The sequence below is a fragment of the Mugil cephalus genome, chromosome 7 (genome assembly GCF_022458985.1).
Source record: "Mugil cephalus isolate CIBA_MC_2020 chromosome 7, CIBA_Mcephalus_1.1, whole genome shotgun sequence".
NCBI classification, from domain to species: Eukaryota; Metazoa; Chordata; class Actinopteri; order Mugiliformes; family Mugilidae; genus Mugil; species Mugil cephalus.
The window spans coordinates 17109853-17137287 of record NC_061776.1 but is presented as its reverse complement, the minus strand read 5'-3'; the positions used below and the strand labels follow the sequence as shown (position 1 = coordinate 17137287).

At 46.7% G+C, this 27435-nt stretch overlaps 1 protein-coding gene across 3 annotated transcripts in view; it reads right to left on the bottom strand.

The window, feature by feature from the left end:
• The window catches only part of LOC125010253 (ephrin type-B receptor 1-B), a 148135-nt gene that overhangs the window by 101017 nt on the left and 19683 nt on the right, over positions 1 to 27435 (bottom strand). For 2 of the 3 annotated variants that reach the window (XM_047588715.1, XM_047588717.1), the window contains exon 2: positions 1677 to 1741. In XM_047588715.1, the coding sequence (XP_047444671.1) occupies positions 1677 to 1741 (65 nt within the window). Of the gene's footprint in view, positions 1 to 1676; positions 1742 to 7788; positions 8298 to 27435 lie in introns of those variants that run through there. The other variant, XM_047588716.1, reaches the window with a different exon arrangement.

The following is a 27435-nucleotide window of genomic DNA, read 5'->3' as shown; positions in this document are numbered from 1 at the left end:
AAATCCCCCGCATGGATATAATCTCTCGTATTTACATGTAAACGTTCGCTAATACGAACTGTCCCATTTTAAAAATAAATCAATCAATAAAGGAATCAATACTGCGCCCCGGATCATGTCAGGCTTTATTTGCATACAGAGCTTGAAACTGTTATCAGATCTGGAGAAGCATTTAATGGCAGGTCTGAACACATGCACCTAAAGCTGGTTACTTGCGACTGGGTGACCCAGATCAGATCTGAATGAAAAGGTCTGAACAAGCCCTTTCACACGGATACACTCAGTCCTGGGCTACTTCATTACTCACAGTGGAATTTTTAGTTTAGCCCTGCACCCAGCCTAGACACCTGCCCTTCTCCACCCAAAATCTTTGGCAACTGCTGCCAGTTAAAAAACAACACGGTTCTTTAAATTAAAACCAACATACAGCACAGCAGTTTAAACAAACACGATTCCTGGTGTTTTCACTGCTCTGGCTGATCTGTAACACGACCGGCTGCTTATTTTGGGTCTGAACAAATGACCAGTGTTTTTCCAGTGAGGACAAACTCTTCACAAGCTACTTATCTTACAGTTTAATCATGGTGTATTCACATCCAGGGAGAAAATCCATTTCCCCTGACAGATTATTTATTGTGCTTGGTGAGAATGTCAATATAACTTTTTAAGAATGTTTATTTACAGAGGCGTTAAAAGCAGACAGCATGCGCGGTCCGGGCTGCGCGACCCTGTAAAGGTGATTGAGAACACACACAAATGCATGACGTGCGCACTAGGTTGTTGCGGATTCCAGGTTGTTTTAGCTGGTGCTCCTTCGGGGAGACAAAATATGTGGGCTGCCACACTCTCCAGTGTTTAAACAGAGCCGAGGCTCTGTTCAGTAGCAATAAAGGCTCCCTTTACTCGTGTATAAAATGCCTCATAAAGACCCAAAGACCCAGGAAATGCAAGAAACAGTCATTGTCTTTCCTGGATCGCTCCTGTAAGATTCATATCAATGTTGGGCTATGGGGCTTTTCATTGAATTATTGAATTACTGCACAGGGAACAAGGTCTTAAAACTCTCCTTAGGTCCATTAGCGTAATGGGGCAATAAAACTTCTGACATTGTGTTTCTTTCAAAAAAAAGAAGAAGAAGAAATGAAAGACTACTGTTCACTTTCTGATGACTTGGCACTTTGTTCCATTTCAACTCCTTGCATGTGAAAACCTGAAAGTTGAAAATGGTCCCCTTTAAATCCCAAAAGCCCTGAGCCTTTCCATCCCCTTAACTCCTCCTCCCCCGTTTCATCCTAATACCTACACTTCCCTGCATAAATGTATCATTACACTATCATTATGTCTATGGTATCCCCCTGCCAGCCTCCATTTATAGGGACTTAGGTACTGAGTTCTGGGGCTTACGTGGACCCATTATGTTATTAAGTCATTATGAACCGGGACACTGAGAAAATAATACCCATAATGGGAGGTACATTGGGCACTACTTAAGTCTATACTCCCATCCTGCCTGCTTTCCTGCCTATTTGTCTGTCTGCTGGTGGATCCGTACGTGCACAGTGTCACGTTACACATCACCTTCATGTTATCTCCCTCAACGCACAAAGACTTTGAAGTTTGAGACCCTTCTTCTTCTTTTTACCCGTGCAAGTACACGTTGGCAGCAACCGACTCACCCCAGAATTAGGATACGCTGTCCAGCCCAGTTCGGCTGTGGCCACCCGAGTGTCCATCACGGTCTCTGCAGCGAAGACAGAAAGAGGAAGAGAAGCGGTTAGTCTCACAAAAAAAGCACACAAGCTATTTTGAGCATAATTCCACAGAGCTGAATCGTGTTCAAGCCACCGGCGATCACTTGACACCATCATCGACGAACGGAGAGGAGATGGATCCACGCAAGCGCTTCGCCCAACTCTGCTGCACTTCTGTTAAGACAGCAGACATGGGAACAAATCCCTGGCACTTTGCAGGAGGGGATGTCTGAGAGCCTTTGTCGTGTAGGTAAATGCTGACATTTGTATTGTGCCCCCCCAAGCCCCCCCTACAGTATGCGCATCCTGCCTTTGTTTCCGTGCACATGTTCACATGTGTCCTCATGTCGTGCATTCGTCATGTGCGGGAAAAGAGGTGGATATTTTTGTATTTGTGTGTGGTGGCCGGTGTGGGTTGTTTGTTCAAAAACAGGGAGGCAGCGCTCCAAGGTTGGACCATTCCAGCGTGTTATTGGGGACATTCCCTGACAACTACGCCCAAGGTCCCCGGTGCTTTTTTTTGTGTCCTATGTTTGCAACCCGCACTTGTGTGAAAACACACGCTTTTCCGAGGCGCACAAGGGCGTGTGAGAGCTGTAATGCGAGGGAACAAAGGCGCGTTTCACTGCTGATTGTCACAAATGCCGAAGACGTTGGGAAACGCACGCCGGCTGCCAACAAAGATGAGACAATGGCGTGTTACACCAAAGGCAGTGAGGAGCAGCTCTAGAGAACACTTTCGACTTATATTACACAAGGTGTCATATCTGGCCACATATCTCTGAAATACAAGAACACCACGATTACTCATTCCGTCCGGCTCGCTCTCTTTTTACTAATCCTCCGTGACACTGTGCAGACAAACAAGTCTGGCAGCTCACCCAGGAACTTTGTCAGCCCCGTTTTGATTAATATCTGCTTTGTTGGCACCAGCAAATTCCGAAACCTGATATTTAGCTCTGGGAAGAGAGAAATATGGCAGTTATCACAAACCGGTCTCTCCTGCCTCTCTCTTTCTCATACAGATTTAGAGAGTGATCGACTGTGTGACACGCTGGCCTTAGCGGGGTAATGATGGATTCATTATTTCTGCCGTAACAGACAGTTTATTCTGTGGCCTAAGCAGAGCCGAGGCATATTTCACATACTTTGATGTCCCCTGCCAAGTTATGTCCTCAGTTTGTGTTTGTTGCACCCAGACAGATAAATACTGGGGAGACAGAGGCGTGAACTGTATCTCTGTGTGATTGTATGGAGAAGATAAGCAGGGAGCTTTGGAAGTGAAGTTGTGTCTTTAGTTCGGTTATCCTCAAACTCCGCGACAGAAAGTTGGCCAACGCTACCCCGCATGTGCCGCCGATAAGGGAGAAATCACTCTGATCAAATGCAAAGACACAACACTACCCTCATGCAAGTTATCAAGCTGAAGATCCAGCACCCCACTTTACCTCGAGAAGAAGCAAACACCCACATCTGCTGCTTAGTAGGAAGCTCACTAAACTTGCAAGGGTTTTGAAATCATTCCAAATGGTGGGACGCTTGAGGGCTGTCATCTGCATTTTCCAGTGGTTTTGTTAAAAAAAAACAAAAAAAACAAGTAGATTCAGGTAAGGATGAGTGACAAGCCACTGGAAGGAAGGGAAGAGGCCTTTCATTCTTAATCTCCTCTTACTGGGGGGAGAAAACTGCCCTCAGACATGAAACCAATTAGCCCGGGTAATTCAGCTGCGCGCACAAGCGCTCGCACATGTACATGTTAAGACACCGCCGGTCGGACGCACATGCTGCACAGACACATGCACCAGCCAACAGCAAGAGCAATTTTCTGTGTACACCCACAGTGACAGCCTTGTTCACACCCGGCTTCCATCAGAGTATTTTCAATTTCCCTAAGATCAGCCTTGCCTTGTCTGGTTTCCACAGCCAGCCAGCCAGCCAGCCAGCTCCAGCCTGCCTGCCTGCCTGCCTGCCTGCCTGCCTGTTTGTACGACTTGCTGTCAGCTGGGGAGATAGGAGCATGAAACAGCCCTCAGCGCCAGCCTGCATTGTGGGGACTGCCAAGCTTTTCTCAGGGGAAATCACAGAAGCTTTAGTCAAATCACACAGGCACTTGGTAGGCAATTTCCCATTTCCTTTTAAACGGGAAGGACGCGTGAGGGGGGTGCAAGGTGTAAGACTGTGAGGGCAGGAGACAAAAAAGGTCAAAGGCCCATGGGAGGTGGGGGGGGGGGAGAGGTGAGATGCATCACGTGACCTAACGCCTACCATTAGCAGAATATCAAAGTAGCAGATGAGTAAATGGAGTATGCTAAGTGGCGATTAGCAGCAGGGTGGGGCTCACACAGCCGTCCTGTCCCAGCTCTCACAGCTGTCCACCTGCCACTGGGGGATTCGGGATCCGTCCCCTATGAATGTGTGTGTTTTAAATGAGCCGTCATGTGGACTGTTCATCCATTAAAGCGAGAGCGGATTTGGAGAGATTCATTTCTGAAACGAGCCGCCCACATTAATTACAAAAGCACCTCTTTTTCAATTACAAGAGGAACATTTATTTGGTTTATTCCTGAAATTATAACTGCATGACCTAAGCTTGAAAACAATTAGGTTTCTGTATATGCTTTTTTTTAAACCAATAGATAACTACCTGACGGCACCACGCGGCAGTATTTAAGGCCCATTCACAAAATACGGTGGTGCAAGCCATTTATAGTCGTTAGCCTGGCTCCCTCTTTTTTTCAGTTGGGTTAATATTTTCTTCTACCTGCTGCTTCACGTCCAACAATGGTTAGAAACGTTACTTCATACAAATGTTCTATCTCTGAACGTCTTCAGTTGCGTCTCAGTGTGTTCCATCTTTAGTACTACTACTACTAACAAGCGGACCAATCACAGCTCTCGCAGTCTGTTGTCTTTGTGCTTGCTCTGTGGTTTTCTGGGCAGGTTTCAGACCGGGTTTAGTAAAGCATTTTGAACCAATTTATATTGTTATCGTTACTGATGCTATATACATCTATATATCTTTGCCAAATGAAGGTCTTTGCACCCAACTCCAGTAGGGGTAGACTCTCAGAAAAAGACACAATTTTGGGTTCAAAAATCCAAAATTTTGGGTTCTGTACAATGTATCATCATATACAATCATTTGTGGAAATAATAATGTCAGAACTTCACTAGGTAGTCCTTAAATGTAGAATATACAATCGGAAGGAAAGACCAGAGCTAGCAGCAGGAGGGTAGCACAGGTTATTTTCCCCTGCATTCATATTTTGCTACATCAGCTCCACCTCCAAGCTCCAATAAATCGAACACAGCCAGGTTCACTAGGGGCTCAGTCTGAAGGAAAATTATTAACATATAGAGCTTAATGTTGACTATGTCGCCATGGCTCATAAATCTTTTGGAAGACAATATCTTGTAGGTGTCAGGGCAGCCGACCTCAAATGACTTCATAGAGGCCGCGGGATGTGGAGTGACTACATCGCAGAATATTAGTTACTCCGAATCTCTACTCTGGCTCCATGTGCAAGGCTCAGTCGAGCTGATACGCTGTAGTAGTAGTAGCAGCAGCAGTAGTAGTCAAAACACAAAAGTCCAAAGCCGAGCCAAAACCGAGACTTGGGCGATGGCCTACAGCTCCCAATCCCTGAAAGCACAGCTCCTTCTTATTAGCAGCAAGTGACAGATCAATACCGAATGGTGGGCTGCTTCCACAGATAGAGAGCAGAGGGATAGAGAGGGGGAGGGAGGGGGGGCAAAAATGAAAGAGCGAGGGAGACTGCATTAAACATTGATGGGGGCCTGCGTTACGGATCGATAAGGCAGCTCTCTTTGCGCAATTACACGTCAGCAAGCAGACGCATGATACATCGCATAGACACGCATGATTACATATTACTCGAAGTACGCTGAAAAGCATCGGGAGGAAAGCAGTTCAAAGGGAATAAAGAAAGAACAACAACGGGACTGGAAACGGCCAATCCTTCCAGCACTTATCAGCGGTTATGCGCGACTTTATTTCTACTGTTCGTAAGTCGGAGTGGCAACATGTCTGTATAATTCCCTCCTTTGTGGCCACGTCTGTATGATTGTATGGCTGCGGGTCGATAGAACATGTGCTGAAGGGCCTCTCTGAAGCTTCCTGGCTCCTTAGTCAATACGTTAGACAATTCTCCAAAGATTTCCATTCCCTTCCCATCCTTTCTGTTCATCCATCCTTTGTTCAAGGATGCAGGCACACTTTGTAATTCAATGAGACAATCATGTCCAGATGCTGGATGCTAGGCTGCGAGGGCGCTCCTCCTCCCTGTGATTGCAGCGTGAAGGTCCGAGGCCCTCGGACGCCACCATTTAAGCGGGGTTTATCATCTCTCAGGGACGGAGTCAAGACGGTTGGATGAATAAATGAGAGATTGAGTAAGACAACAAAAATGAGACAGACGGAGAATGACAAAGACAGACGTGAAAAACCGAGAGGAGAAATCAGCGGGACTGAAATGAGCACTTAACAATGATGAAACCCCATGGCAGCCTGCTGAGTCTGGCATCTTAATACGGGCCTGGAAACACAGCGACAAACAAACAAGAGCAAAAGAAGCCACATCTCCCAGACTAATCAGCCGTCCACTCCGGGGATTTATGAATATAAAAGGAACACTTTTTGACGGAGCGAAATATTTTCTGAACAAATTGTCTGGAAGTTTCTCACACAGACAGGCGCCATTCACCCGCTGCATCCTGGGAAATCAGGCAGGAAACGATTGTGCACCGCAGCGGAAGGAAGGACCGGCTCAAGTCCGGCGTGGGTGAGAACATATTTCGGGGAGACGAGACTACAAAAAAGAGGCAATATCTGACTGAGTCACCGCGGTTAACGGAGGAGACGTTCCCTGGAAGCGCAGATGTGAGACTTTTTCTGATCTGCTCTTCTGCATTAAAGCCGCGCCAATCACACCGAAGGCTTTTCGCTTTAAATAGACGATACGCAACAGTCAACAGAAACACATCAAAAGAAACGTGTCGCTTCTCCCCCCGAACGACACAAACGACAATGTGCCTGATTTTTAAAACTGAACCAAAACTAATCCGTTGTCCTCTGAGACGTTAGCACGGCGCGACGGGGACAGGGGCACAGGGTCCCGCGTTGCCGAGCCACAGACAGGATTAAATGAGCAGGCGGCAGAAATTACAGGTTGCACGCAGACGCATTAACAGCGTTCTGGGCGAGCGAAAACAACGCTTCCAGCCTGAAAGAAGACCTGGTCAGTATCAAAAGACGAACAAGAGGGGTGAAGAGGAAGGGTGCAACAGAAGGCAACGCGAGATCAGCGGCAGATGTTTGGAGGAATGCCCCCCGTAAGATGAGACAAACGAATATCTGCAGAAGCTGATGAAATTATCCCATAATCGCAGCAAGGTGACGTTCTCGTGGCCTGACACATCTGGGCTGACACTACAATTCTAGATTCAACCTGGTGACGAGCAGAAACGTATTGTTTTGAGACTGTTTACCTGTTCGCAACAGAGATGCGGTGGAAGGGAAACTGGAAAAAACAACAACAGTCACCCCCACCCACCCCTCTCCCCGAGGCAGGGTTGGCAAACAGAGGCGCGATACGTGGTCAATGCGCAGTCGATGCACAACCAGAGGCTGCGGTGACAACAACAGCACCAAAGACTCATGCATCTAATCGTATCTTAGCGGCCGGTCAGTCAGTCAGTCAGTCAGTCAGTCAGTCAGTCAGTCAGCTCCTGGCGTAATGCAGAAACGGCACATTAATGCACATGAGCCCGCTTCTCCGCTTCCAGCCCGCTCTCTCGATCCCTCTCCCTCATTTTCTTTTGCTCCTCTTTCTTTTTCGCTCTCCTCTTCCCTCCCTTGGTCAGGGGAGAGAGGTTAGGCACATCATTTGCATTCATTAACATTACATTAGCAGACAGAGTGATCTTTAGAAACCAGGCTGCGGAGAGTGTCATCTTTAATTCATCATAACCCCGCCACCCACCCACCCACTCACCCTTCCGCTCTTGTCCCGCTTACCTTTCCATCCATCCGTCCATCCGTCCATCCATCCATCCATCCATCCATCCGTCTATCCATCCCTCTTTTCCCCTCATTCCCCTCTTTCCTTAATCCCAGTGGATCCTCTCTCCTCCTCCCCCTCGCCGCGCGTCTCTTCACACTCCATTTACCACAGTCTTTCATCTTTTTCACTTTCCCCGTCTTTTTTCTTTTTTTTTCTTTTTTGCCTTCACACTTACTTTCCTTCTTCTTACACTTCTTTTTCTCTGCCTCCCATTAATGGCAACCTACAGGGGGTTTGATTTCTCTCCTTCCCAACTTGCTCCTGCAACTTAAGAAGGAGAAGGGATGCACCCCCGCCCCCCTAAAAAAAAAATTAAATTTAAAAAATGTCTCCGCATACACCATAAAAGCATCTGGCTGAGAGGCAAGACTGAGCTCAAGATCTCTAGCATGACTTATAACTGTGCTTATTATAAAAAAGTTTGATTCCAATTGAAAAAAAAAAAAAAATCTATATATACATAAACAAAAATGAGAACAACCTATTTTTCTACCAAATCTTACAATTAGTGGGTGGTACATTCACACAAATACCAGGTCCAAAAGTTTCCCAGCAGAACATTATATTCTCAAAAGACGGTCAAAGACGGCTCGTTTCTCCTGTCAGTGGTCTTAATGTTGTGCCTGCTTCTATAAAGACTGGGAGCAGGAATAGTGATCGCGCTTATTATCCTAAAAGCACATTAAAAACAAGATCTCTCCGTTAGTGACGCACACAGTAGAAACATGATCTCCCTTCAAGAAGATGTTTTGGAAGCAGTCCGGCAGTGATGACACCACTTAGGGATTTCTACAGTTACATTAGCAGACCAAAAGCCAGCATTTTCGTTGCACGCCTCGCAACAAGGCCTACTATTATAACACTGCAGACAGAAACACGCGCGTTATGCACCTTTGCTTAGAAGTCACTGCTAATTCTGAAACGCAGTAATATATAATGTATTTTGGATTCTTGAAAAAAAAAAGCTTATTTATCACAGCCACTGCTTTCATATATAGCTGCAGACACTGCAGAGTAACTTTTATATCTCGCAGTAATGAGCCAAGATTCTGTGAGGTTTGCTGTAGCAGCAGACCAGCAGCAGTGACCAAGCAATAATCCAGATGGAAGCAGCACTAGCCTCCCACAATCATCACAATACTCATTACTGCTGATATTACCTCAGCCAGCCTGCCTGCCTTTAAGAAACCTGGCAATTTGCGGCAGTAAAATGAGGTAATTACAACTCTTATCAGGCTCCTCACCTCACAAAACAGCGTTTAGAGAGAGGGAGACTACTCCCCAGTGGTTCACTGGCCAGAGAACACGACTTTGGCCGACTTCCAATTCACTCAGTCACATATTCTGTTTGCGAGCCCCGTCCTAACGCGCTCGGCTTTGTTTCCGAGAAAATCGTTGGAAGCAGAAACGTGATCACTTCAGCGACAGCTAGAAGGATTCCTCGATCAATGCCCCAAATTAAACGGGCTGATGTGGGACCCCGAAAAAGGCCCGAGGAATATCACTTTACGGCACAACAAACTGCGCCAGGAAATGCCCCACTGCCTCCAAAAATGGAGAACAGAGAACTCACGGCCCGAACACAAAAACTCTGTGTTTTTGTTGGAGGGCCAGCGCGAAGAAAGCGGCCATGTAATCTAACCTTTTCCCATAAGGAGAATGTGTTTACAGAGAAAGTCTATCTGCTATCGTTTTGACATTTCTAAACTCCGCAAATGAAAGCTGGAAGTTAGTCCCGGCTTGCTCTCCTCTCGTCACTTCTGCCGCCCGGAGGCGCGGCGACGAGCCTGATGGAGAAGTACCATGTCCAGGTCACGCTGGGACTGCGCGAGGCTGACATTTAGCGGTGTAAGCTATGCTAATGGGCCATCCAGAGTGAGTAAAAGCGTCTTTGTTTTTCAGGCGGACCCGAATGTGCTGAGCGAACAAAATGATGTCAGTCAACTCAACCGCTGCGGCCCTTCACTCTAATTAAGGTAGTATGGATTGTCATCGTGTGTAGGACTAAGCACATTCTGTTGCAATGTGCGGGAAGAGCCATTAAATCAAGTTAAGTGCGAGGAATAAATAAATAACATTACTCTTGGATACGGCTTTGATTAGGTTTCAGGTGGTTGTATTTTACGGCAGCACAGGGGTAAGGGAGGTTCGAGAAATAGATAAAACCCTCCGTCCTTTTCTGTCCCGCTGTGACACGGTTGAACCGAGATAACCATCCCGTAATATGTGCAACCAATATGAAGGCCACAGACAAGCTGGGAGACGGAGAGATAAAGAAAAAGTGGATGGCAAGACACAGCCGAGATACAGAGAGTAAGAGGGAAGAGGGAGGATGGCGGGCGCGGTTTATATGAAGGGAGATACTGGAGATATGGAAGCAGTAATCAGACCGTGATGGAGAGTGCATCATGTGGCGGCACCCCCTGTTATCTTATCCCGAGAAGGATCTAACCTTAGCCGAACACGGGAGACGCATCATTTCTTAGAAATTACCCCCACCCTCTTCCCACTCCTGTCCCGCGGCCCCGAACATACAAAGGTGCTCTGCACACTTGTAATATTTATGCACAGCAGAACCGAGCGGGGGGCGAGCAGTCTCACGTTAGCGCGGACGCAAACGTCACACCAGCGCCGGAGGGAAAAAAGCAAACGCATTAAAGGGATGAAAGAAAGTCACGTTCCAGCTCGAGCGTGTACCGACACGACATGGCGCAGCTGCGCCTCCCCATTACCTCCACCGGCACAAACGCGGAGCTCGACTCAAAACTTTGGAGCGCATTTGTCAGAGCAAAGCGACAGTGAAAATAAACTCAGCCTGCTCTTTAATCCCCAGAAGAAAAGCTTAATACTTCACTTCTATCGCCGCTAGCTTCTCCCCGGGAATGAGGCAATGTCTTACTGAAAACGTAATAAATAAGGCCGCGTTCAAGGGGGAGAGGCAAACACCAGCTAGCCATATCCAGCTCTCATTAAATGCAGCTGTTAACCGTGTTTGGATGCACCACAAAATTGACTCGTGCGTCCTGAGCAGTTCCCCTTTCGGCAGAGAGGGACGCAGACGACGGGAGAGAGGAAGCCAGACAGAGAGGGAGAGAAAGAACCTTGAGCGTTTGATGGCGCGTTCTGCCTCCGTCTCATCTGCGGCGGCGAAAAAGGACGACCTTCATCCACCTTGAACTCACTGGAGCTGAATTTCAATAAAAGTCAAATTATCGCTCGCGCCCATGGGGCTCGGAAAAGGCACTAAGCCCGAATTGACTGTGCGCATAAGACGATTTAACAGTCATACGGAGGTGTGAGTGAGTCAATCATACGACGCGCTTCCTTTTCTCGCCCGAGAAGGAGCCTCGGCGGTAAGCGGGGCGCTCGCTGCGCCCTGTCGGGAGGGGATGCCACTGGGACGGATCGCTGATTGTTTTCCGTGAGGGTCAGCGCGGCTGTGTGGGGGGAAAAAAAAATCACACGTGCCAACATGCGACTGGGAGAACGTTATTCAATTTAGCCGCGTTCTCCCCTGACTGATGTGGTGAGATGCAGGTAATTGATGCCACAGTTGTGGCGTCCCCCAGCCACGCTCTTCCTCTGCCATGGGGACGGCGGAGTCGGTGGGAATGAGGGCAAACGCGCGGTGCGATCTCGCTCCGTTTCTGCCACGAGCGAGGCGTTCTTTGGGGATCTCGTTAGTCCGACCCATCGCTGCACACACACGGCCAGCAAATTCATCTCAAGAGCTGGGCTCGGCATTAACGACGGTGGCCGCAGCCCACCTCCTCGGGTTGAGATTACCTTTTAATCCTGCCTTCTTTCCCTGCCATCTATCTCTCTATATATAAATAAATAAATAAATGCGACGGCCTCTCCAGTGCCCCCTAAACACAGAGCTTTCCGTTGAAAGCGGACCTTAAATCCACCTTCCTCCAGCATGTGCTCCTATGCCTGGGGACATCTATATATTTTTGGAGACGGGCTTTGTTTTCCCTCAAGGGCTTCGCTGGAGTCTGGATTCAGCAGTGGGGGAATAAGAGATGGAAAATAGTCCTGAGGCGAACAGAAAAACTTTCTGAAGAGGATTTCGACCTCATAGCTCGGGTCTGTCGGAGGCGGGCGGGATTCGCCAGAGAGAATCTATAACAAGAGAGAGGAGGGAAAGTGGGCAGGAAAGGGGAGATTATTCTTACCTTTGGGGATTAAGAGCGAGGGAAACCTTTTCTTTTTTTTTTTTGTTTCCACATAACTCATGCTGCAGTCGGAACTGGTCCATGCCCCCTCTGCTTTTTTCTTCAGAGTTAGGGATGACCATAAAAAGAATAAAAGGTCTTTCTTTTAGCTCCCAGGAGGAAATTGGGTTTGATGTTGCTCCATTTCATTCCGCCGTTTCTTTTTTCGTTGTTTTTTTATTTTTTTTTATGTCTACTATCAACCTGCACATTCATTGCTTTTGTTCCCCTTCTTTCTAATCAGCTGCTTGTTCTCTAGCTCTCACTCCGTCTTCTTCTGCTGAGCCACTCTGAATGCTAAGCTACAGTGAGCTCTTCGGGGAGTGCAAATGTCATTTTGTAGACATTACATTCTGACTGTTTTGCCCGCAGGGAGGCTGTGAGTAATTGTGATATTGTGCTACACACACAGAGACACACACACACACACACACACACAATGCATGCACACTCTAAATATGACCTCATCTCCCTTGGCATCCAGGAAGCCTGCGCGCTTGAGCTTCGGCCCGCGATGCAACCCCAAATGTCACAGCTGCCCGGTGACACGGGGGATCGGGAACATCAGCCGCCCCTCTGGCCCCTCAACAGTAGCTGTGCCAGTGATAGCTCTCATCCTACAAGCTCATCATCCTTTAACACCACTAACATTCTTTCCTTTAATCCTGCCATTTTGGACTTTCAGAGCCTTCTGGCGATCGCCAACGCAACCGACACGATACGGACGGATCAGAGGGCAAGCTTCTGGATGCAGTAAAGTCAGTCTGTGGTTACCCTCTTAAGTTAAAGCTCTTCCCGCACGAAGGGAAAGAAAAGAGCTCCCAGGCTTCACTCTGCCCTCCCGCCAGATGAGGCTGTTTTGTGCGATGCGAGTTGTGCTCCAAGAGCGATGCTCTGCTTGGTGTGAGGCACCGCGTTAAATATGTAGCACCACCGCCACCGACAAATGCTTTTTTTCTCCCCGCACGTAAAGAAACAGCCGCAGCAAAAGCTCGCTCGCCGCTCACTTCGCTGACTCGGAAGCACGTTCACTCACGCGTGCATGTAAACGGAAACACAAGCAGTTTGCACAGCTGCGAACGCTGCTCCAAGATGCTAAATAATTTCCACAGGTGTTTGTCACCGGGTTAGAGTACGCGCAGGTGTCAGCGCGGTGTGGGAACACGGCTATCCGCCGGCGGTGTAAATACACGAAGCGGTCTCCAGGAGAAACGCCACCTACCATTCACGACCTACTGTATTTTAGATGAAGTGACAACAGTGTTTGCACTTGAGGGGAGTTCACCCTTGTGTGTGCAGACACTTTCTTTTAAAACGCTCGGAGGGAAAGGCCGGATTGGACCTCTGCGTACCAAAGCATTTACAACCACCCGAGCCGTTAGCGGCAGCATCGTTTTACAATTTTCACTCATTTAAATTGGACACGAAAATAAATGTTTTCCGCACAGGTGGCAGTATATTGATCCAAAGACGCAATGATGTCTGTAGGTGTTCTAGTCATCTCTGCCACTGACCTCCATTATGTTGCACAGGAAAAAAAGGAAAAAATAAAAAAGGCACGGGGTTGTTTCATTACAAATGTTAAGTAGAGCAGAAAGGCTCTGTATCATCCCCGAAGAAATTAGCATTCAGCCCAAAAGACACGGGCACACGTTTTCAACCCATTCCTTGCTCCCTCACGCCCACACGTTTCATATGAATGTTACCACTATGATACCAACAATGATAATGATTCACTTATTTCCCATGCGGATCTTGACTAGGTTGGAAAAGCATCTGAAGCAGTCGACACTAAACCCTTCCGCTGACGTCCATACAAATGAGGGGATCATAAAGAGAGGAGCGCTGGCTTAATCTCCTTACTCAACAACAAAAATTTATAGCCTGAAAAAAAAAGAAGAAGAATAAAAAAAGAAACCGTCAAATTCATAAATGATATCAGACAGAGGACTTCAACACTTTCAAAAGAAAAAAAAAGTGCAAAAGAGCGATAAATCAAATTAATTGCACATTAACTCCTAATAATTAGGACTGTAAAATTCTTTCACATATCACTTTTCAGATGTTTTAGCCCATAATTATTTATGCATTATGGCTTGTTGTGCTTCCGTATTTCACAACCCTAACGACAACGGCCTTGTTAACGGAACACAAGGCAGTGTCTGCTGCGCTTTTATTTTATTACAAAGCAGATCTTTATTTTTTAGCTGAAAGTTCAAGATGATTTCTATACATCAAGGGTCTTCAACGTGTTTCAGGCCAAGCAGCTCAAACTGATGGAGAGATTAAATAAGGACCCATTACCTACCATATGCGTTCTACAATAAACTCAGCCTAGTGCTACTTATAAATATACATTATTATTATTATCATTTTGCATTCAATGTTAAGCTATCCCTTATCCCTTTACTAAAATATGTTGGATTCATGTTAATGTGCATTTAGAGAAATTTAAATTTTTTGGGGAAAAATTTAAATAAATAAATAAATATAAAAAATGTCTAATCAACCAACGATTTTGCCCCTCCCCGCAGCGCCTCCCCTGTTAAAGACCTATGCTTTAGATATGACTGAGAAGGAAATTAACTACAGTAAGCCTATGTCACAACACTCCACAATGACGAACAAAATGTACCTTGGGTCATGAGCTTGGTACACACGGCACTTGTATAAATAAGATAAAGATAAAACACAATTTGTATGACGGTGACGATAATAAAGATCTTGCACCCGATCTCAAAAGGCAATTCTCCGAATGTTTGCCAGCACACATTTGAGAAAACGCTCTCGCCAAAAGCTCAAGTGTATGCCGAGCAAATATGACTACCATCTCACGAAGTGTTTGTTATCTGCGGTTGCGCAGAGTTATTAACATAGTAGAGTGCTGGAATGACTCCCGGAGAGTTTTCACACACTACTACTCCTCTTTTCTCCACCCCAGGGGTGTTGTTAGCCTGCGTGTCCCCTGGCAGTTCACTCCACATAATGAGGCTGACAGACCTAAACAAACACAGGTGCGGAACATAGGTAGACAGGGGGAAAAAAAACAACAAGTGGTATAAGAGGAGACGGCGTATTGAGGCGGGCAACGTGATAAGTTCGGCGGAGGCGTACGGGCAGTGCTGCGGCGTCTGCGGCTAGCTGCGATTGGCGTGTGAGTCATAGCGCTGCTTTGTTACCTGCGTTCTCAACGTGGGCTCTTTTTTTTTTTTTTTCCCTCCCTTTTCTCTGCTCCGTCGTGCACAGATGCGATTGGTCGCGGCCTCTGTAAAGGCACAAGGTGATAATTGATGGCAAGATAATGCGCCGCGCTATCTGCGCCTGCTTTATCCCTCTCTTTTGTCTGCTGCCTCTGCCTCCGTCCCTCTCCCGCTCCCCAGGTGTGCTGTTCGCCGGAGCTAAATGATGAACAGAGCCACAGTGTCTGCCGTCTCTAATGGGGACATTATGTAGGAGGACGGTGGAAGTGCTCACACCAGGCTCGTAAATCACACACTCGCGCGGAGAGACTCACTGCAAGGCCTCGCTGCTCCACTAACCCCGCAACGGATACGCAGACATAAACAGAGAAGCCGCTCGGGCGTACGGGAACGTATACCGAGCGACTGCAAGCGTGCACGCATGCAGAACATTTAGATGTGCACATGAGCACTTAAGGCGCGACGCTCCGATTGCCTGACCTCCGGTCAACATTTGCCGAGTAACCACCGAGACGCCGCTCGCTAACACCTGTCCGGCGACAGCACCTTCCTCTGCAGGACGGGGCGCCACACCGGAGTCTCGCGTCAGCGTGATTGAAGTTTGACAGAGCAGTTAAGGCATTATTAGTGCTTCCTGTCACAGCCCAGCACACGCAGAGGCCTGCCAGTGGCACAGGTGAGGTAAACACAGGCCCCATTTAGCATATTAGCCATCAGTCAACACGACAGGCAGAGCAGATAAAGGATCGCACACCCACCGCGAGAGGGGAAACACGCACTCCAGGAGGGGCTGTACGGAGGGGTTTTGGCAGCTGCGTGCTCAGGCGCGCCCCGCAGACACCCGCAGACACCCGCAAACCTCGACGCGCACCTACGCCGATGACAGTCGAGACATTCCTCAAGAAGTTTAAATGTCTCCGGGGAACGTCTCGCAACGCTAATTGACTGCGATGATCCGACTCCAGCGCACCTCGATCCCCACCCCTCCCTTTAATTATTTTATTCTGAAGAAATCCACAAAACCGGGCATTTCTCTAACATGATTTATAAGCCACAAATCCTTGAAAACATCCCAAAAAATGATTGCAACTACAAATATGCTAAACCAAGGTTTGATTCGGAACCTGTTGCCACGCTCCACTTGAGGAGGAAGTGAATTGAATATGATTTTCAGGACGACTGGGGGGAAATATTTAGGGCGGTCAACGTATAAATGATACTGACAGGTATTAGTAAACTCCATGGAACGGTCTTAACGGTTAGCTTGTTGCCAAAAGGCAGGGGGCCATGATGTGGCAACAGGGGCTAAGCCAACAGAGCTGTTTGGACTAGAAACAGACAGCGGGCACAGTGGTAGGGAGACCTGTCTGAATGCCCTCTCCTCAGGAAGCCTCAGGGAAATGCAGACACGTATAAGAACTGCCAAGAAATTATTAATGAATATAATATGTTAATTCAACTCACTATGTCCACACACTCATTCTTAACACATGGCAGGCTGCAGGAGCCTGTGTGTGTGCCACAGCAGCAGACAAGTAGGATGTAAAAAAAACAAAAAAAACAATAAAGGTAGGTCAAAAAAGAACAACAGACCAAGACAGGCTGACAGAAGGTTTGATAAGGCGGACAATGGGGAGACAGCATGCATACTCTCGCCACAATATTTATACGGTCTGCTGGTATTTGTCTTACATCTCCGAAATGGCATGAAGCAACCTTTATCCAGCGTGATTCCTCCCTGAAGATAATGGATTGTGAACACAAAACCTCCTCCTCAAACCCCCTGCATCTGCCCCATCCTCGCTTCCCATCATCAACGGACGCAAACACACACACACACACACACACACACACACACACACACACACACACACACACACACACACACACACACACACACCTCTGTCAACACTCGGCGAGGCAGCAGTGCTAATTCCTCTCAGCCTATTCTCAGTCACACTTGTCTGTGGAGGCAGTCGCCAGTGGAGCCTCGCTGCTAGATTAACCTTTGCTCTCGCCACAGATCTGTTTTTCAGTGGGCCCGGCAGTCAGACAGAGGCCATGGCTGGCAGATAGTAGCTCATTGTCAGAGCACTGTCAGATCTGGGCCCTGCATTAGCGGCTTTTGAAGAGAGGGACTGTTGACGTGGGCAGGATGCCAGCCAAGAGGAAAAACAGGCCCACTGCCCCACAGAGCTCTTAACCCGACCTCTCCCCTCAGGATGTGGGGAGAGGGTGGAGGAGCCCGCACCGCGTGCACATGTGTGCGCAGCTAAAGTGTTTTCAATACGCCTGAGCAAGTGCGTACTTTGGCCGGTGATAAATCCCAATGCTCGAGAAAGAAAAACAATAGTGCCACTTTTTTTTTCCTCATTTCTTTCAGTAAGCCCCCCCCCCCCCCTCCACCCTAACCCCCCCAACCCCACACCCCTGAGGTCTGTGTTACATTTACTAGAAGAAAAGGTCACATGTCAGAGAGAATGTAATGAGCATGTACTGGAGAAATACAGCCACTGGCACTCAACACAGTTTAAACAGAAGCAAGTACTTACAATTGTGAAAACCACAAGTAAAAACAATGAACTTGCCTTGTAAGGTTTTTTTTTTCTTTTTTTCTCTGCATGTACTAGCCGACATTCATATGCACAGAATTACATGTAAAAACCGAAAAGGCACAACTATTGCACGTAAAAAAATCAATTGAAGTTTTGTTTTGCTGTAAAAATCAATGCTAAATGCCTTTCACTGTAATCTATGGAATACACCAACACTCTCGCCACATTCCCACATACAGCACTCGCTGAAGTCGAGATGATTACCTGTTGTGCGTCGGTGAAATAAATGGGTTAGACTTCCAAACACGTCTTTTGACTTAATAAACTGAAATGAACTTCATGATGAGACGGGAAAAAAAATGTGTGATTAAGACAAAACACCAGCGACTGCTGTAGTGCTTTGTTGTAGCTTTCATTGCGCACAATGTAACTCGGCAAAAAAAAGCTTTTTTTTTTTTTTTTTATCGCGAATAACGGTCATTCCAGTTCCTGCCTCAGTTCCACTCCGCCAAACCCTGCTTTAAATGACTTATGATATGCCGGAGGGAGGAGGAGGAGGAGGAGGTGGATGATGGGGTGGAGGTGCAGAGGAACGGAGCAGGAGAAGCTGCCGGCAGGTTTGTACCTCATTGTGCGGTCTGAATAACACGGAATGGCAAGATAGTACCAAACAAAAGCGGAACAGGAAAAGGCCATTGGAGAGTTCCTTTCAACATCCACCGCGTCTCTTTCACCCCGCCCCCACCTACTCCTACTATGACCATGTCACCCAGGTGAGTCTTCCTCGCTCTGCTGCTCACTAAGTCAAAAGCCCTTCCGGTCAGCGCGGTTCCCAGGTGGATAATACACTCTTTAAAGCACCTTTTTTTCTCACGTAAGAGCAAGACGCGCTTACAAATTCACAGGCCTGAGCTGCTCTTAGCAGCAGGCCCAGCCCAAGAACTGAGTAGGCAGGATGTGGGACTTGTCGGGCCGGCAGTTGGAAGGCTGTGAGTGAAAAAGCGATTTGGGTTTTAATGAACCGCTGATGAATGGGTCTCAGACCCCGGCAGCAATAACTCAGAGCCCAGGCGGAGACACGCGCCTGGCAGGGATAAGAGCTGCAGACTGCTGGTTCACCACGGGGCCACAGCACCCTGACACTTCTTAGATAGACATGACACTTATTGTTTCAAATCGTGTTTATAAAGCAGGGGAAAAAAATGGCTTAGTTTTCATTCTTGAGGTACATTTACAGTTTCGGGACGGACCGCAGAGAAATAGCAGATATCAGAGCAGATATCTGCACAGCCTGGAAGTGTGTTGTACATATGTGCACGTAAAAACAGACTTGCAGCCAAAAAGCACATTACACGTTCTGCTTGACATGTCAGACTCACCGCCTAACAACTTTTGGCCATTACAGAGAAAATAGAAAAATCAAAACACATTATATTTATTATGCTTCTTGAGTTACGGCGTCTTTTACAGCCTATCCAATAAAAACGTCCCAATATTGCTCTTTGTCTTATATAGGCGCGGATGATGTATGTTCCATTTATAAGCGCCAAAGCAGATTGTTAATAGAAGAGATGCTCTTCACGCTCTGACAACCTGGCTTTTTTTTTTTTTTGCTGCATATCCAAAGAAAACGTGTGTGGAGAGAGTTTTAATAAGCTATGGATGATGGGATTAAATTAGTCGTATTCTATTCTTATTCATCTTATCTTAAGTACAACACGCTGTAAAAAAAAAGAGAATATCTTTCTCTTTTGATTTGCAACAGGTTTTTAAACAGTTAATGTGTATGTTCCAGATTTAGTAGGCCTTACTCTTTTCTATCTCTGATTTCCAGCAGAGAGCCGTCGACCGGCTCCGTGCATTATCGCCCGGAGGTTTGATGAAGCGACATCACTGGTGGCAATCATAGCGTTGCCACTTGTAAGGCATAATTACGTTCATATGCCTCACTGGCCCCTTGGTATCCACTTTGTTCCATGCATTTTTAACAGTCAGCGGCTGTACACAATATATGCATCCAGGGAGCCTTCTATAAAAAATAGTGGCACAAATTGATCTCAACAGCGATTGTCTGAAAAAAAAAAAAAAAATGAAAAAAGCTCACTGTAGCTTCCAGGGCTCCGAGACGCTTACAGCATCACGAAGAGGCCAACGCTTTCATGAGAGAAAATCTAAAGAAAACCGAGCTAGAAGAAGAAGAAGGAGGAGGAGGGCAAGCCAGAGGTCATGGAAAATATTTTCTTTCCGTTACGCAACGCGTTTTACTCGTCAAATGAACAAGTGGGTAGCTACTAGAGAAGGATACCAAGCACACAAGTTTACCACTTAGCTGGATTACATGTAAGAAAGAGATCTGCCCGAAGAAAAGGTGACATATACAGTACATGCATTAACAGGGATGAAATGGACAGAAAACATGCAGAAATTATCATCGTGATCGGTCAAAGTTGTGCCTAAATAACCCTAGACCAAAGGTCTTCAACAGGGGGTCACAAAATCTTTGGTTGATGAGACGCTTTTTATACATACTTTTAGTTTCCCCCCACAAATTTAAGTTTAATATAGAGCACATATAGTAGGTAGGAGGTCCCTACTTATTCTCTCCATCAGTTTGGGATCCTTGGCCTGAAAAACATTGAAGACCCCTGAGCTAGACAGGTTTGACAAACTTTTATGTCATTCGGGTAACTCAGAATATTGCTTTAAGTGTTAAAATGATGCCAGGTGAAGGTTTTACATGCCAAATCCACTTGCATCCTGAGTTTGCTGACGTTATACCTCATTGCATCTAGCTAGCAGCTTTTTAAGACATTCAACAACATCTTGCGCTGACAAAATAAAACTCAAAGTTTCTTTATGGCTGTGGACTCTTTCGTGGCAGGAAAAGTTATGACGTAACTAACGCACCTGTGGTACTTAGCGCAGAAGCACAAGCACACACTCAGCTGCAGGACCATTTGTACGTGCACTCGCATGCAACTTTCCACTTTTAATCATGAGCTACCATATGTCTCCTTTCCGCAGATCCCCTGCGGCCTTTCTCTGAGCCTGGCAGTAGAGCTGCTGGGTAGTCCACCTGCAGTATTTCTAAATCCAGCAACGCAACTTGGGCATAGTGCTGAAAACTCTCCACTTGGTTACACAGTGGCCTAAAGCCAGTGCTGAGAGTCATGCTCGGTTCATAAAAGAGCTGGCGGGAATAAACACTAAAGACGAGCTCATGAATACTTATGCCTTAGTAATTAAATTCTTCTGGCTGCACTGTACTCGATTTTTCCCTCCGCTTCCCTCTTTGCCGCTCGCAGTCTTAAAGACAGATGTGCACGCACCTTCCTCTGTCTAAAGGACAGAGCAGACTGGCAAACAGAAGGACGGGTAGACAGTACCGAGGCTATCAGGGATTCCAAGACAAACCTTGGACACCTTTACTGTGAAGCACCTGTGCCAGAAGCAATGCACATCTGCCTTACATCTGCTCATTACAGGTGATTAGAGAGATGATATGGTGTATTCTCTTCTAAATGCTACCCTGCAGTAAAAGTACCCGGTGCCTCCCCACACCATAAACAGCACTTGCCCGAAACATACTATTCAGAGGCAAGTGGAGTTCTAAAGCCAAAATATTGTGTACAATTCATGTTGCCCATCTGTCCTGTTTGGCTTGTTTAGTACAATACAAAAGAAACATATCTCTTTGTGTCTCTACAGTATGGCCTGGCATCCCAACTCCACCGCGTGCTTAAAAACAACCCCGTCAGACATTGCACCTACATCACAAGACGACCCAGCAGGCAAACAAACACATGCAAGACTGACTCAATGATACGCCCGCATACCAAGAGAGCGCGGCACCGGGGGATTTCAATCCCGGTCACGGCAACAACGTCAAAAATGCATGAGGCTCCCGGAACCTGACATTTCAAATCCTCCCGTTTTTCCCCCTTTCCCCTGAATCGATGTCGGCCACGGCCGCAAGGTGGATCCGCGGAGCATCCATCTCTTAAGACTGTTTAGTTAAGTGACGGGGGACTTCGAGACGAAGCGGGTGTGACAAATATCCAACAATTCAAATGTCAAATTAAGTATAATTAATTACATCCAGGATAAAGTGTGGGACTAATGAGACAAAAGCAAACTCTATTAGTATTCCTCAGACGGCCGATACGTGAAAGAAGAGGTGAGCTTGAGAGACAGAGGGAGAGTTGGGTACAGGGAGAACCAACTTTATTAAAATAACCATTTTCAGCGACATCAAAAGCAGACTGCAGGGTTGAGATATGAATACACGGGACTCCACACTGAGAGTCACACACAACCAATGGCGGGTAATTTGCAATTAATATCAGTAATTGAAGCAATTAACTTTGTTTTGTTGTGGAAAGGAAACCATTTAGACACTCAAGCGTGTGAGAACACACAAACAAACCCTCTCCGTCTCCAAACACGAAAACCACACAGTCTCTCTCCGGCACGCACAAAAGACACGGGCATGCCTTCACTGAGGCGCCCGACAAAGAGGCTGCAGCTACACCTCGCCGCGCGGGTTTTGTTTACGCTCCGGAACAGACTCAGAAGGCAAAAATCAGCATTTCACACGTAGCTGTAGGCACGTGGCCACCTACTACTCAGATTAATATTTAGCAAACTGTTGAAAGGACCAATAACTAAAGTGTTGTCTCTCATTTCAGCGAGGTACCAGATGGCGGTCCTCGCACCCCTTTGTTAACACGTTTATCTTTTGTGTTATTTTCATGTCTGCCATACCTCACTCCGCCAGCAGACAGACGAGGCCTCGGACACAAAGCCGGCTAAAAAGCATCCGCCCTTCAGTTTTCCCACAAAGGCTGCTCAGATAACTAGCGTGCGGTCTGTCATGCAAATCTCTGCCCGGTCTTCGGGATGATTTTTTTTTTTTTTTTTTTTTTTTTTTTCCCCAGCACACCTGCTGAGACGGGAAGGCCTTCTATCAAAACATTGCTGCGACAGGCAGTTTGAATGAATTTTCATGCAAGACTGAGGAAAGTTGTTCTTTGAAGGGCCTTGAGTTATGCATACCGCGGCTCTCCAAAAATAGCCGCCAATAACAGAGCCGTTTTTGTGTTGTCTTTTCGAAAAGCATGCGCACAGAAAACACAGTGCAGAAAAAACCATGTGCTATATTTATCCTTAGTACGCCACGCATTTATTCTCGGTTTCAGCCATCTATAGTTAATCTTTCGGAACCCTTTCGAACTCCCCCGATTTTTTGGGTCGTGAAGACGGCTGGTGAGTTGTGTTTTCCTAAAATGGAGGTCGACAAAGAATACTAAACACACAATCGGGAAGGGGGGAAAAGAAACTGATTGGGTTACAACTGCCACGAGCAAATACCAACGCTGGCTGATGGTATATTTACCTTGATAGTATCATCCTCTTCTGATGCAAAACCTCGCTTTTATCTCACAATGAGGGAGATCCTCTACCGTGGGCATAAAGCAGAAAGTCTCATTACAAGATACTTCCCCGGTTGTGAGCAGCTTGTGCGGAGCTACATTACAGACAGGAGGGCAATTCCACTTATGAGGCTCATCATGTTTGTCTGATGGCAAACTCACGTACTCAAGGAATATTAGGATTTGTGTTGCGTGGGTAACTCAAGGCTTTTAAAGGAAAAGTTACGCGCTTAAATTCTCTGGTTGAGAGTCAGATGACAGGATTTATACTCGCCTCATAGGCTCAAACACCGCTCAGGCATAACATTATGACCGCCTTTCAAACATCAGTCCCCACTGCACCTCGAAAAAAGGCGGGACACGGATGTTGTTAGTGGGGGTCTTTGGGTCCTGTGGGTTGAGACGAGGGGCCTCTGTGGATTGGACTTATTCCAGAGCATCCCACAGATACCTGATCAGTTTGGGATCTGTGAAGCAGACAGCTTGATTCTGACCAACAGCAGCGCATCCATCTCGCAGCTCGGCCTAAGAAACGCCGACACGTTAAATCTTGTTTGTCAAACATCCAAAAACAGTGAAAAGTGACACTTCACAAACATCTCAGAGACAAGGAAAGGTGTAAGCAGCCTCTCACACCCGACAAATCAACATCATTTGAGGTATACGGTTTACATAAGCAGACACTTGCGTGTCCCTTTTCACGATGACTACTTGGTTGACACAATTATACTGTCCATTTCTATAGCTAGCCCAGCGGCAACTTTACTGCTGCTGAGAGAGCCTGGCTGCCTTTCTAGTAATAATCAAACAACTATTTTCATCTGCCGATCAGTAAGTGGATTTCCGTTCAAAAGGCCGCTCATTTGCGTGGACCACAGCGGTGGACAGGACCCTGCAAAGGTTCGGGAACATGATATCTCCTTCCTTGTATTCTTCTTTCTCCAGCCCAGTCTTTTTCTTTTTTCATTGTCCACCCTTCGCCTGTAAATCCCTGTCTTTCATGCCAACAGGAATGGACGGATTAATGCCGGAAGGAAAGGCACTCACGCAGCACACATGCTGTCTTGTCTTGTACTCCGGGTACAGATTTCCTCTCCAACCTACACTCTCCTCGGGAATCTGTGAATATGTGCATGTGCGTGTGTATACTGTGTGATGTGTGAAGTGCTAGCCATGATGGGATTCCCATATATGTACGGGATGGTTGGCAGACCGAACAGCCCATCGCTATTTCCTCCAATTCTGTCTCCCGGGGAGACTCTTGTGCTTCCTTCACCATTTGAGAAGACTTACCGACCATAAACGCTAAGTGCCCATCCCTGACCTTTGCTATAACCTTAAACTAAGCCTTGACACTTAAATTTTACGGTTTATGTTATGGGGATTTATTTTTGTCCCGCAAACAGGGGCAAGCTCCCGCAATGTGGCTGTATAAACAGATTTAAAAGTACGCACACTGTACACACACACACGCAGGCCCCTTATTTTCTCTCTATCACACACACATGAACGCGCCACCGTCGCCTAGTTCTGTTGGTAACTTTGCAAAAGGATAAGCACACCTGTTTAGAACAGACCTGTCTGTCTTTGGAACGGCCCGAACGGAGTTAGTGTGTAATTCCCTCCCAATCTCCCCTGTTGTTCTTGGGCTTGCTTCATCTGTGGGCACTGCTGAACCAGAACAGCTACAAACTCACAGACGCGCACACTCGAGCTGCACCCTTGCTGAGCCTTTGTGCGACTGAAACAGCAAAGCAAGCAGTCTTTTCGCAGATGACGGGCAAACGCTGGCAGCATCTAATAAAACGGTATTAGACCATCCAATCTGCCCACTGTATTTAGGGCTGCTGCCTCGACATTCCTCGTCACTACAGATGGTTCGAGATATGGGCTCCTGAAACTTGCGCACGAGCGTCGCACAATAACTACGTGACCCTCTCTCACATGCTTGAACACTGTTTTTTTTATTTGTTTATTTATTTATTTTTTTTCATGTGATGTAGATGCTATTTCTGCCAGCCATTAGTGGTTCGTATGAAAACACCAAAATGGCCCTCTAACATTTTGAGACCTCAGTGTTTTCAATAGGCGAGTGAATGATGGGCGCTCCGGAGGCACTCAAATCTGAAAACAAACACACACGAGTGCATACGGCCGCACACATGTAGCACAGCCGGTCGGCGTCAGCCGCACGCTTTTTGTGCGGCACACTCACAACAGAGACATCCAATAAGAACACGAGACATTTAGGTGCGAAGAGCACAATGGCCACAAAACGAACACTAGCGCATCCGGAAAGAGAGAGCAAACTGGCCCGCCGTGCCGCAGAGAGCATCACAGGACGCGCATTTCATTTCTAACCAAAGACAACACTTAGTTATTGCGGCTAATTTCACAGCTCAGTGACATCATCTGGTGCCGTCTTAGATGGCTGAATACCCATGATCCATGGCGCCGCGACACTCAATAACGGAGCAGAAATAAAAGGTCATGTGGCACGGACCGGAATGGTGGTGTTGCATTATGTGTCAAGCCAACGCAAGACAGAGCAACATTTAATTAACATGTATAATTGTGCCTTGAAGGCTGGCTCAGTTTAGCGGCGGCTTTATCCGCGGGTGATTATGTTGCAATGATGAGGTTAATGGTGCTGGATATTTGGCTGCTTGGCAGCGACAGTAAACGTGAGAATGCCGCGGGGTCTGCGTTGCCCCTGGTAACTCCATATTCAGCTGGGAAAGAACAGGGGCAATGTCCATGTGTATATTTATATTACAACCTCTGTGTGTGACCTTGACAAACATGTATTTCATTTGTTGCGGTCTGTATATTTCTCACTGTTGGAGCTGCTTTGCACAAACTCAACAGCAATTTGTGTGAGAGCATATACTGGATACATATACTGGAGATGTGCTATATTTAAAAACAGCACTTCTGCCAGGCTGCTTTGGTAGACTGAGCCATGTTGTAAGCCCCAGGCCAGTTAGTGGCTCTGTGTGCTGCTCTGCAGTGTCTGTTAGATAAACCCTCTCGCACAACATTGTTGGGGCCACTCGTTTGAACCAAGTCCAATAACGGGCTGTGCACCACTCAAAAGCAATGACACACACACACTTTATAAGGCACTTTTCAGGCCGCCACACTCGGGCCGTATTATTCTACCTCACTGAGCTCACTTAACTCTGCCAGTATAACTGTAAAAGTCACCACCCTCCCTTCCCTACTTCTGTCTAGACTGTCGTTCAGACTTTTCCCTTCCTTGCTCCATCATTCTCTCCCTCCTTCCCTCCTCCAGCTCTTCCTTCCATTTCAAAGTAAACACTGTGAAGCTGAAACAATTGGGGGACTATAAATGGAACCTGGTTTATTGTTAATGTTCTAAAACTAAAAGGTTGCTTCAGATCATTGGTTGCCTGTGCGTCTGCTGCAGTCTAAGAGACCCGCACAGGTAAATTGTCCGCTGACATAAGAAAAGTGACATGCTGTGGTTTATTGCTTTGCAAATAGGGCCATTCTGTGCCGTTAAAGAGACTAGCGATAGTAGCAAAGCAAAGAATGGGCCGAGACGCTACTTATCTATCCTTTACAATGTAGTCTTAACATCTCACCCCAAAAAGGTTCAGCATCATTCATATCCTGAGTTTGAGAGATGAAAGACACCATTTCTGGGGGTGGATACCACCCAGGTTAATCTGAACAACATGTTGTAATTGCAGGTGTATTTGGTCAATAAAAGATCAGTTTCAGTTGGGCACCACCAACCTAAGCTCCCCCACGACTTATTTAGAATCGAAGCCACTCGTTCAAATGGCTTCGGTTCGTCTTCAGAAAATTCAAAGTACTCCCGTAGTTTCATGTTAGATTTTTTAGATATACCATGACCTGGATAACTGACAACCTTCACACACGATTCACCCAGAGCTTAGTTCAACCTTGAAGTTTTGAGTACCCAATGGTTCCCAGTCCCCGAGGGAACTTCCTGCGGGGGGAACTTCCTGCAGTGGAAACACAACTACAGTCTACAACCTAGCAAAAACATTCATTAGGGCCGAGCACCAAAAAGCTGTGTACTGTGGCCATTCAGTGGAGAAGATGGAATTGATAGAGAGAAGATAACAGCTGTAAGATAACAAAGACAAACCTGCGAACACATAAGGAGTCAGAGAGGCACCCAGAGATCTGAAAACCATTAACTCT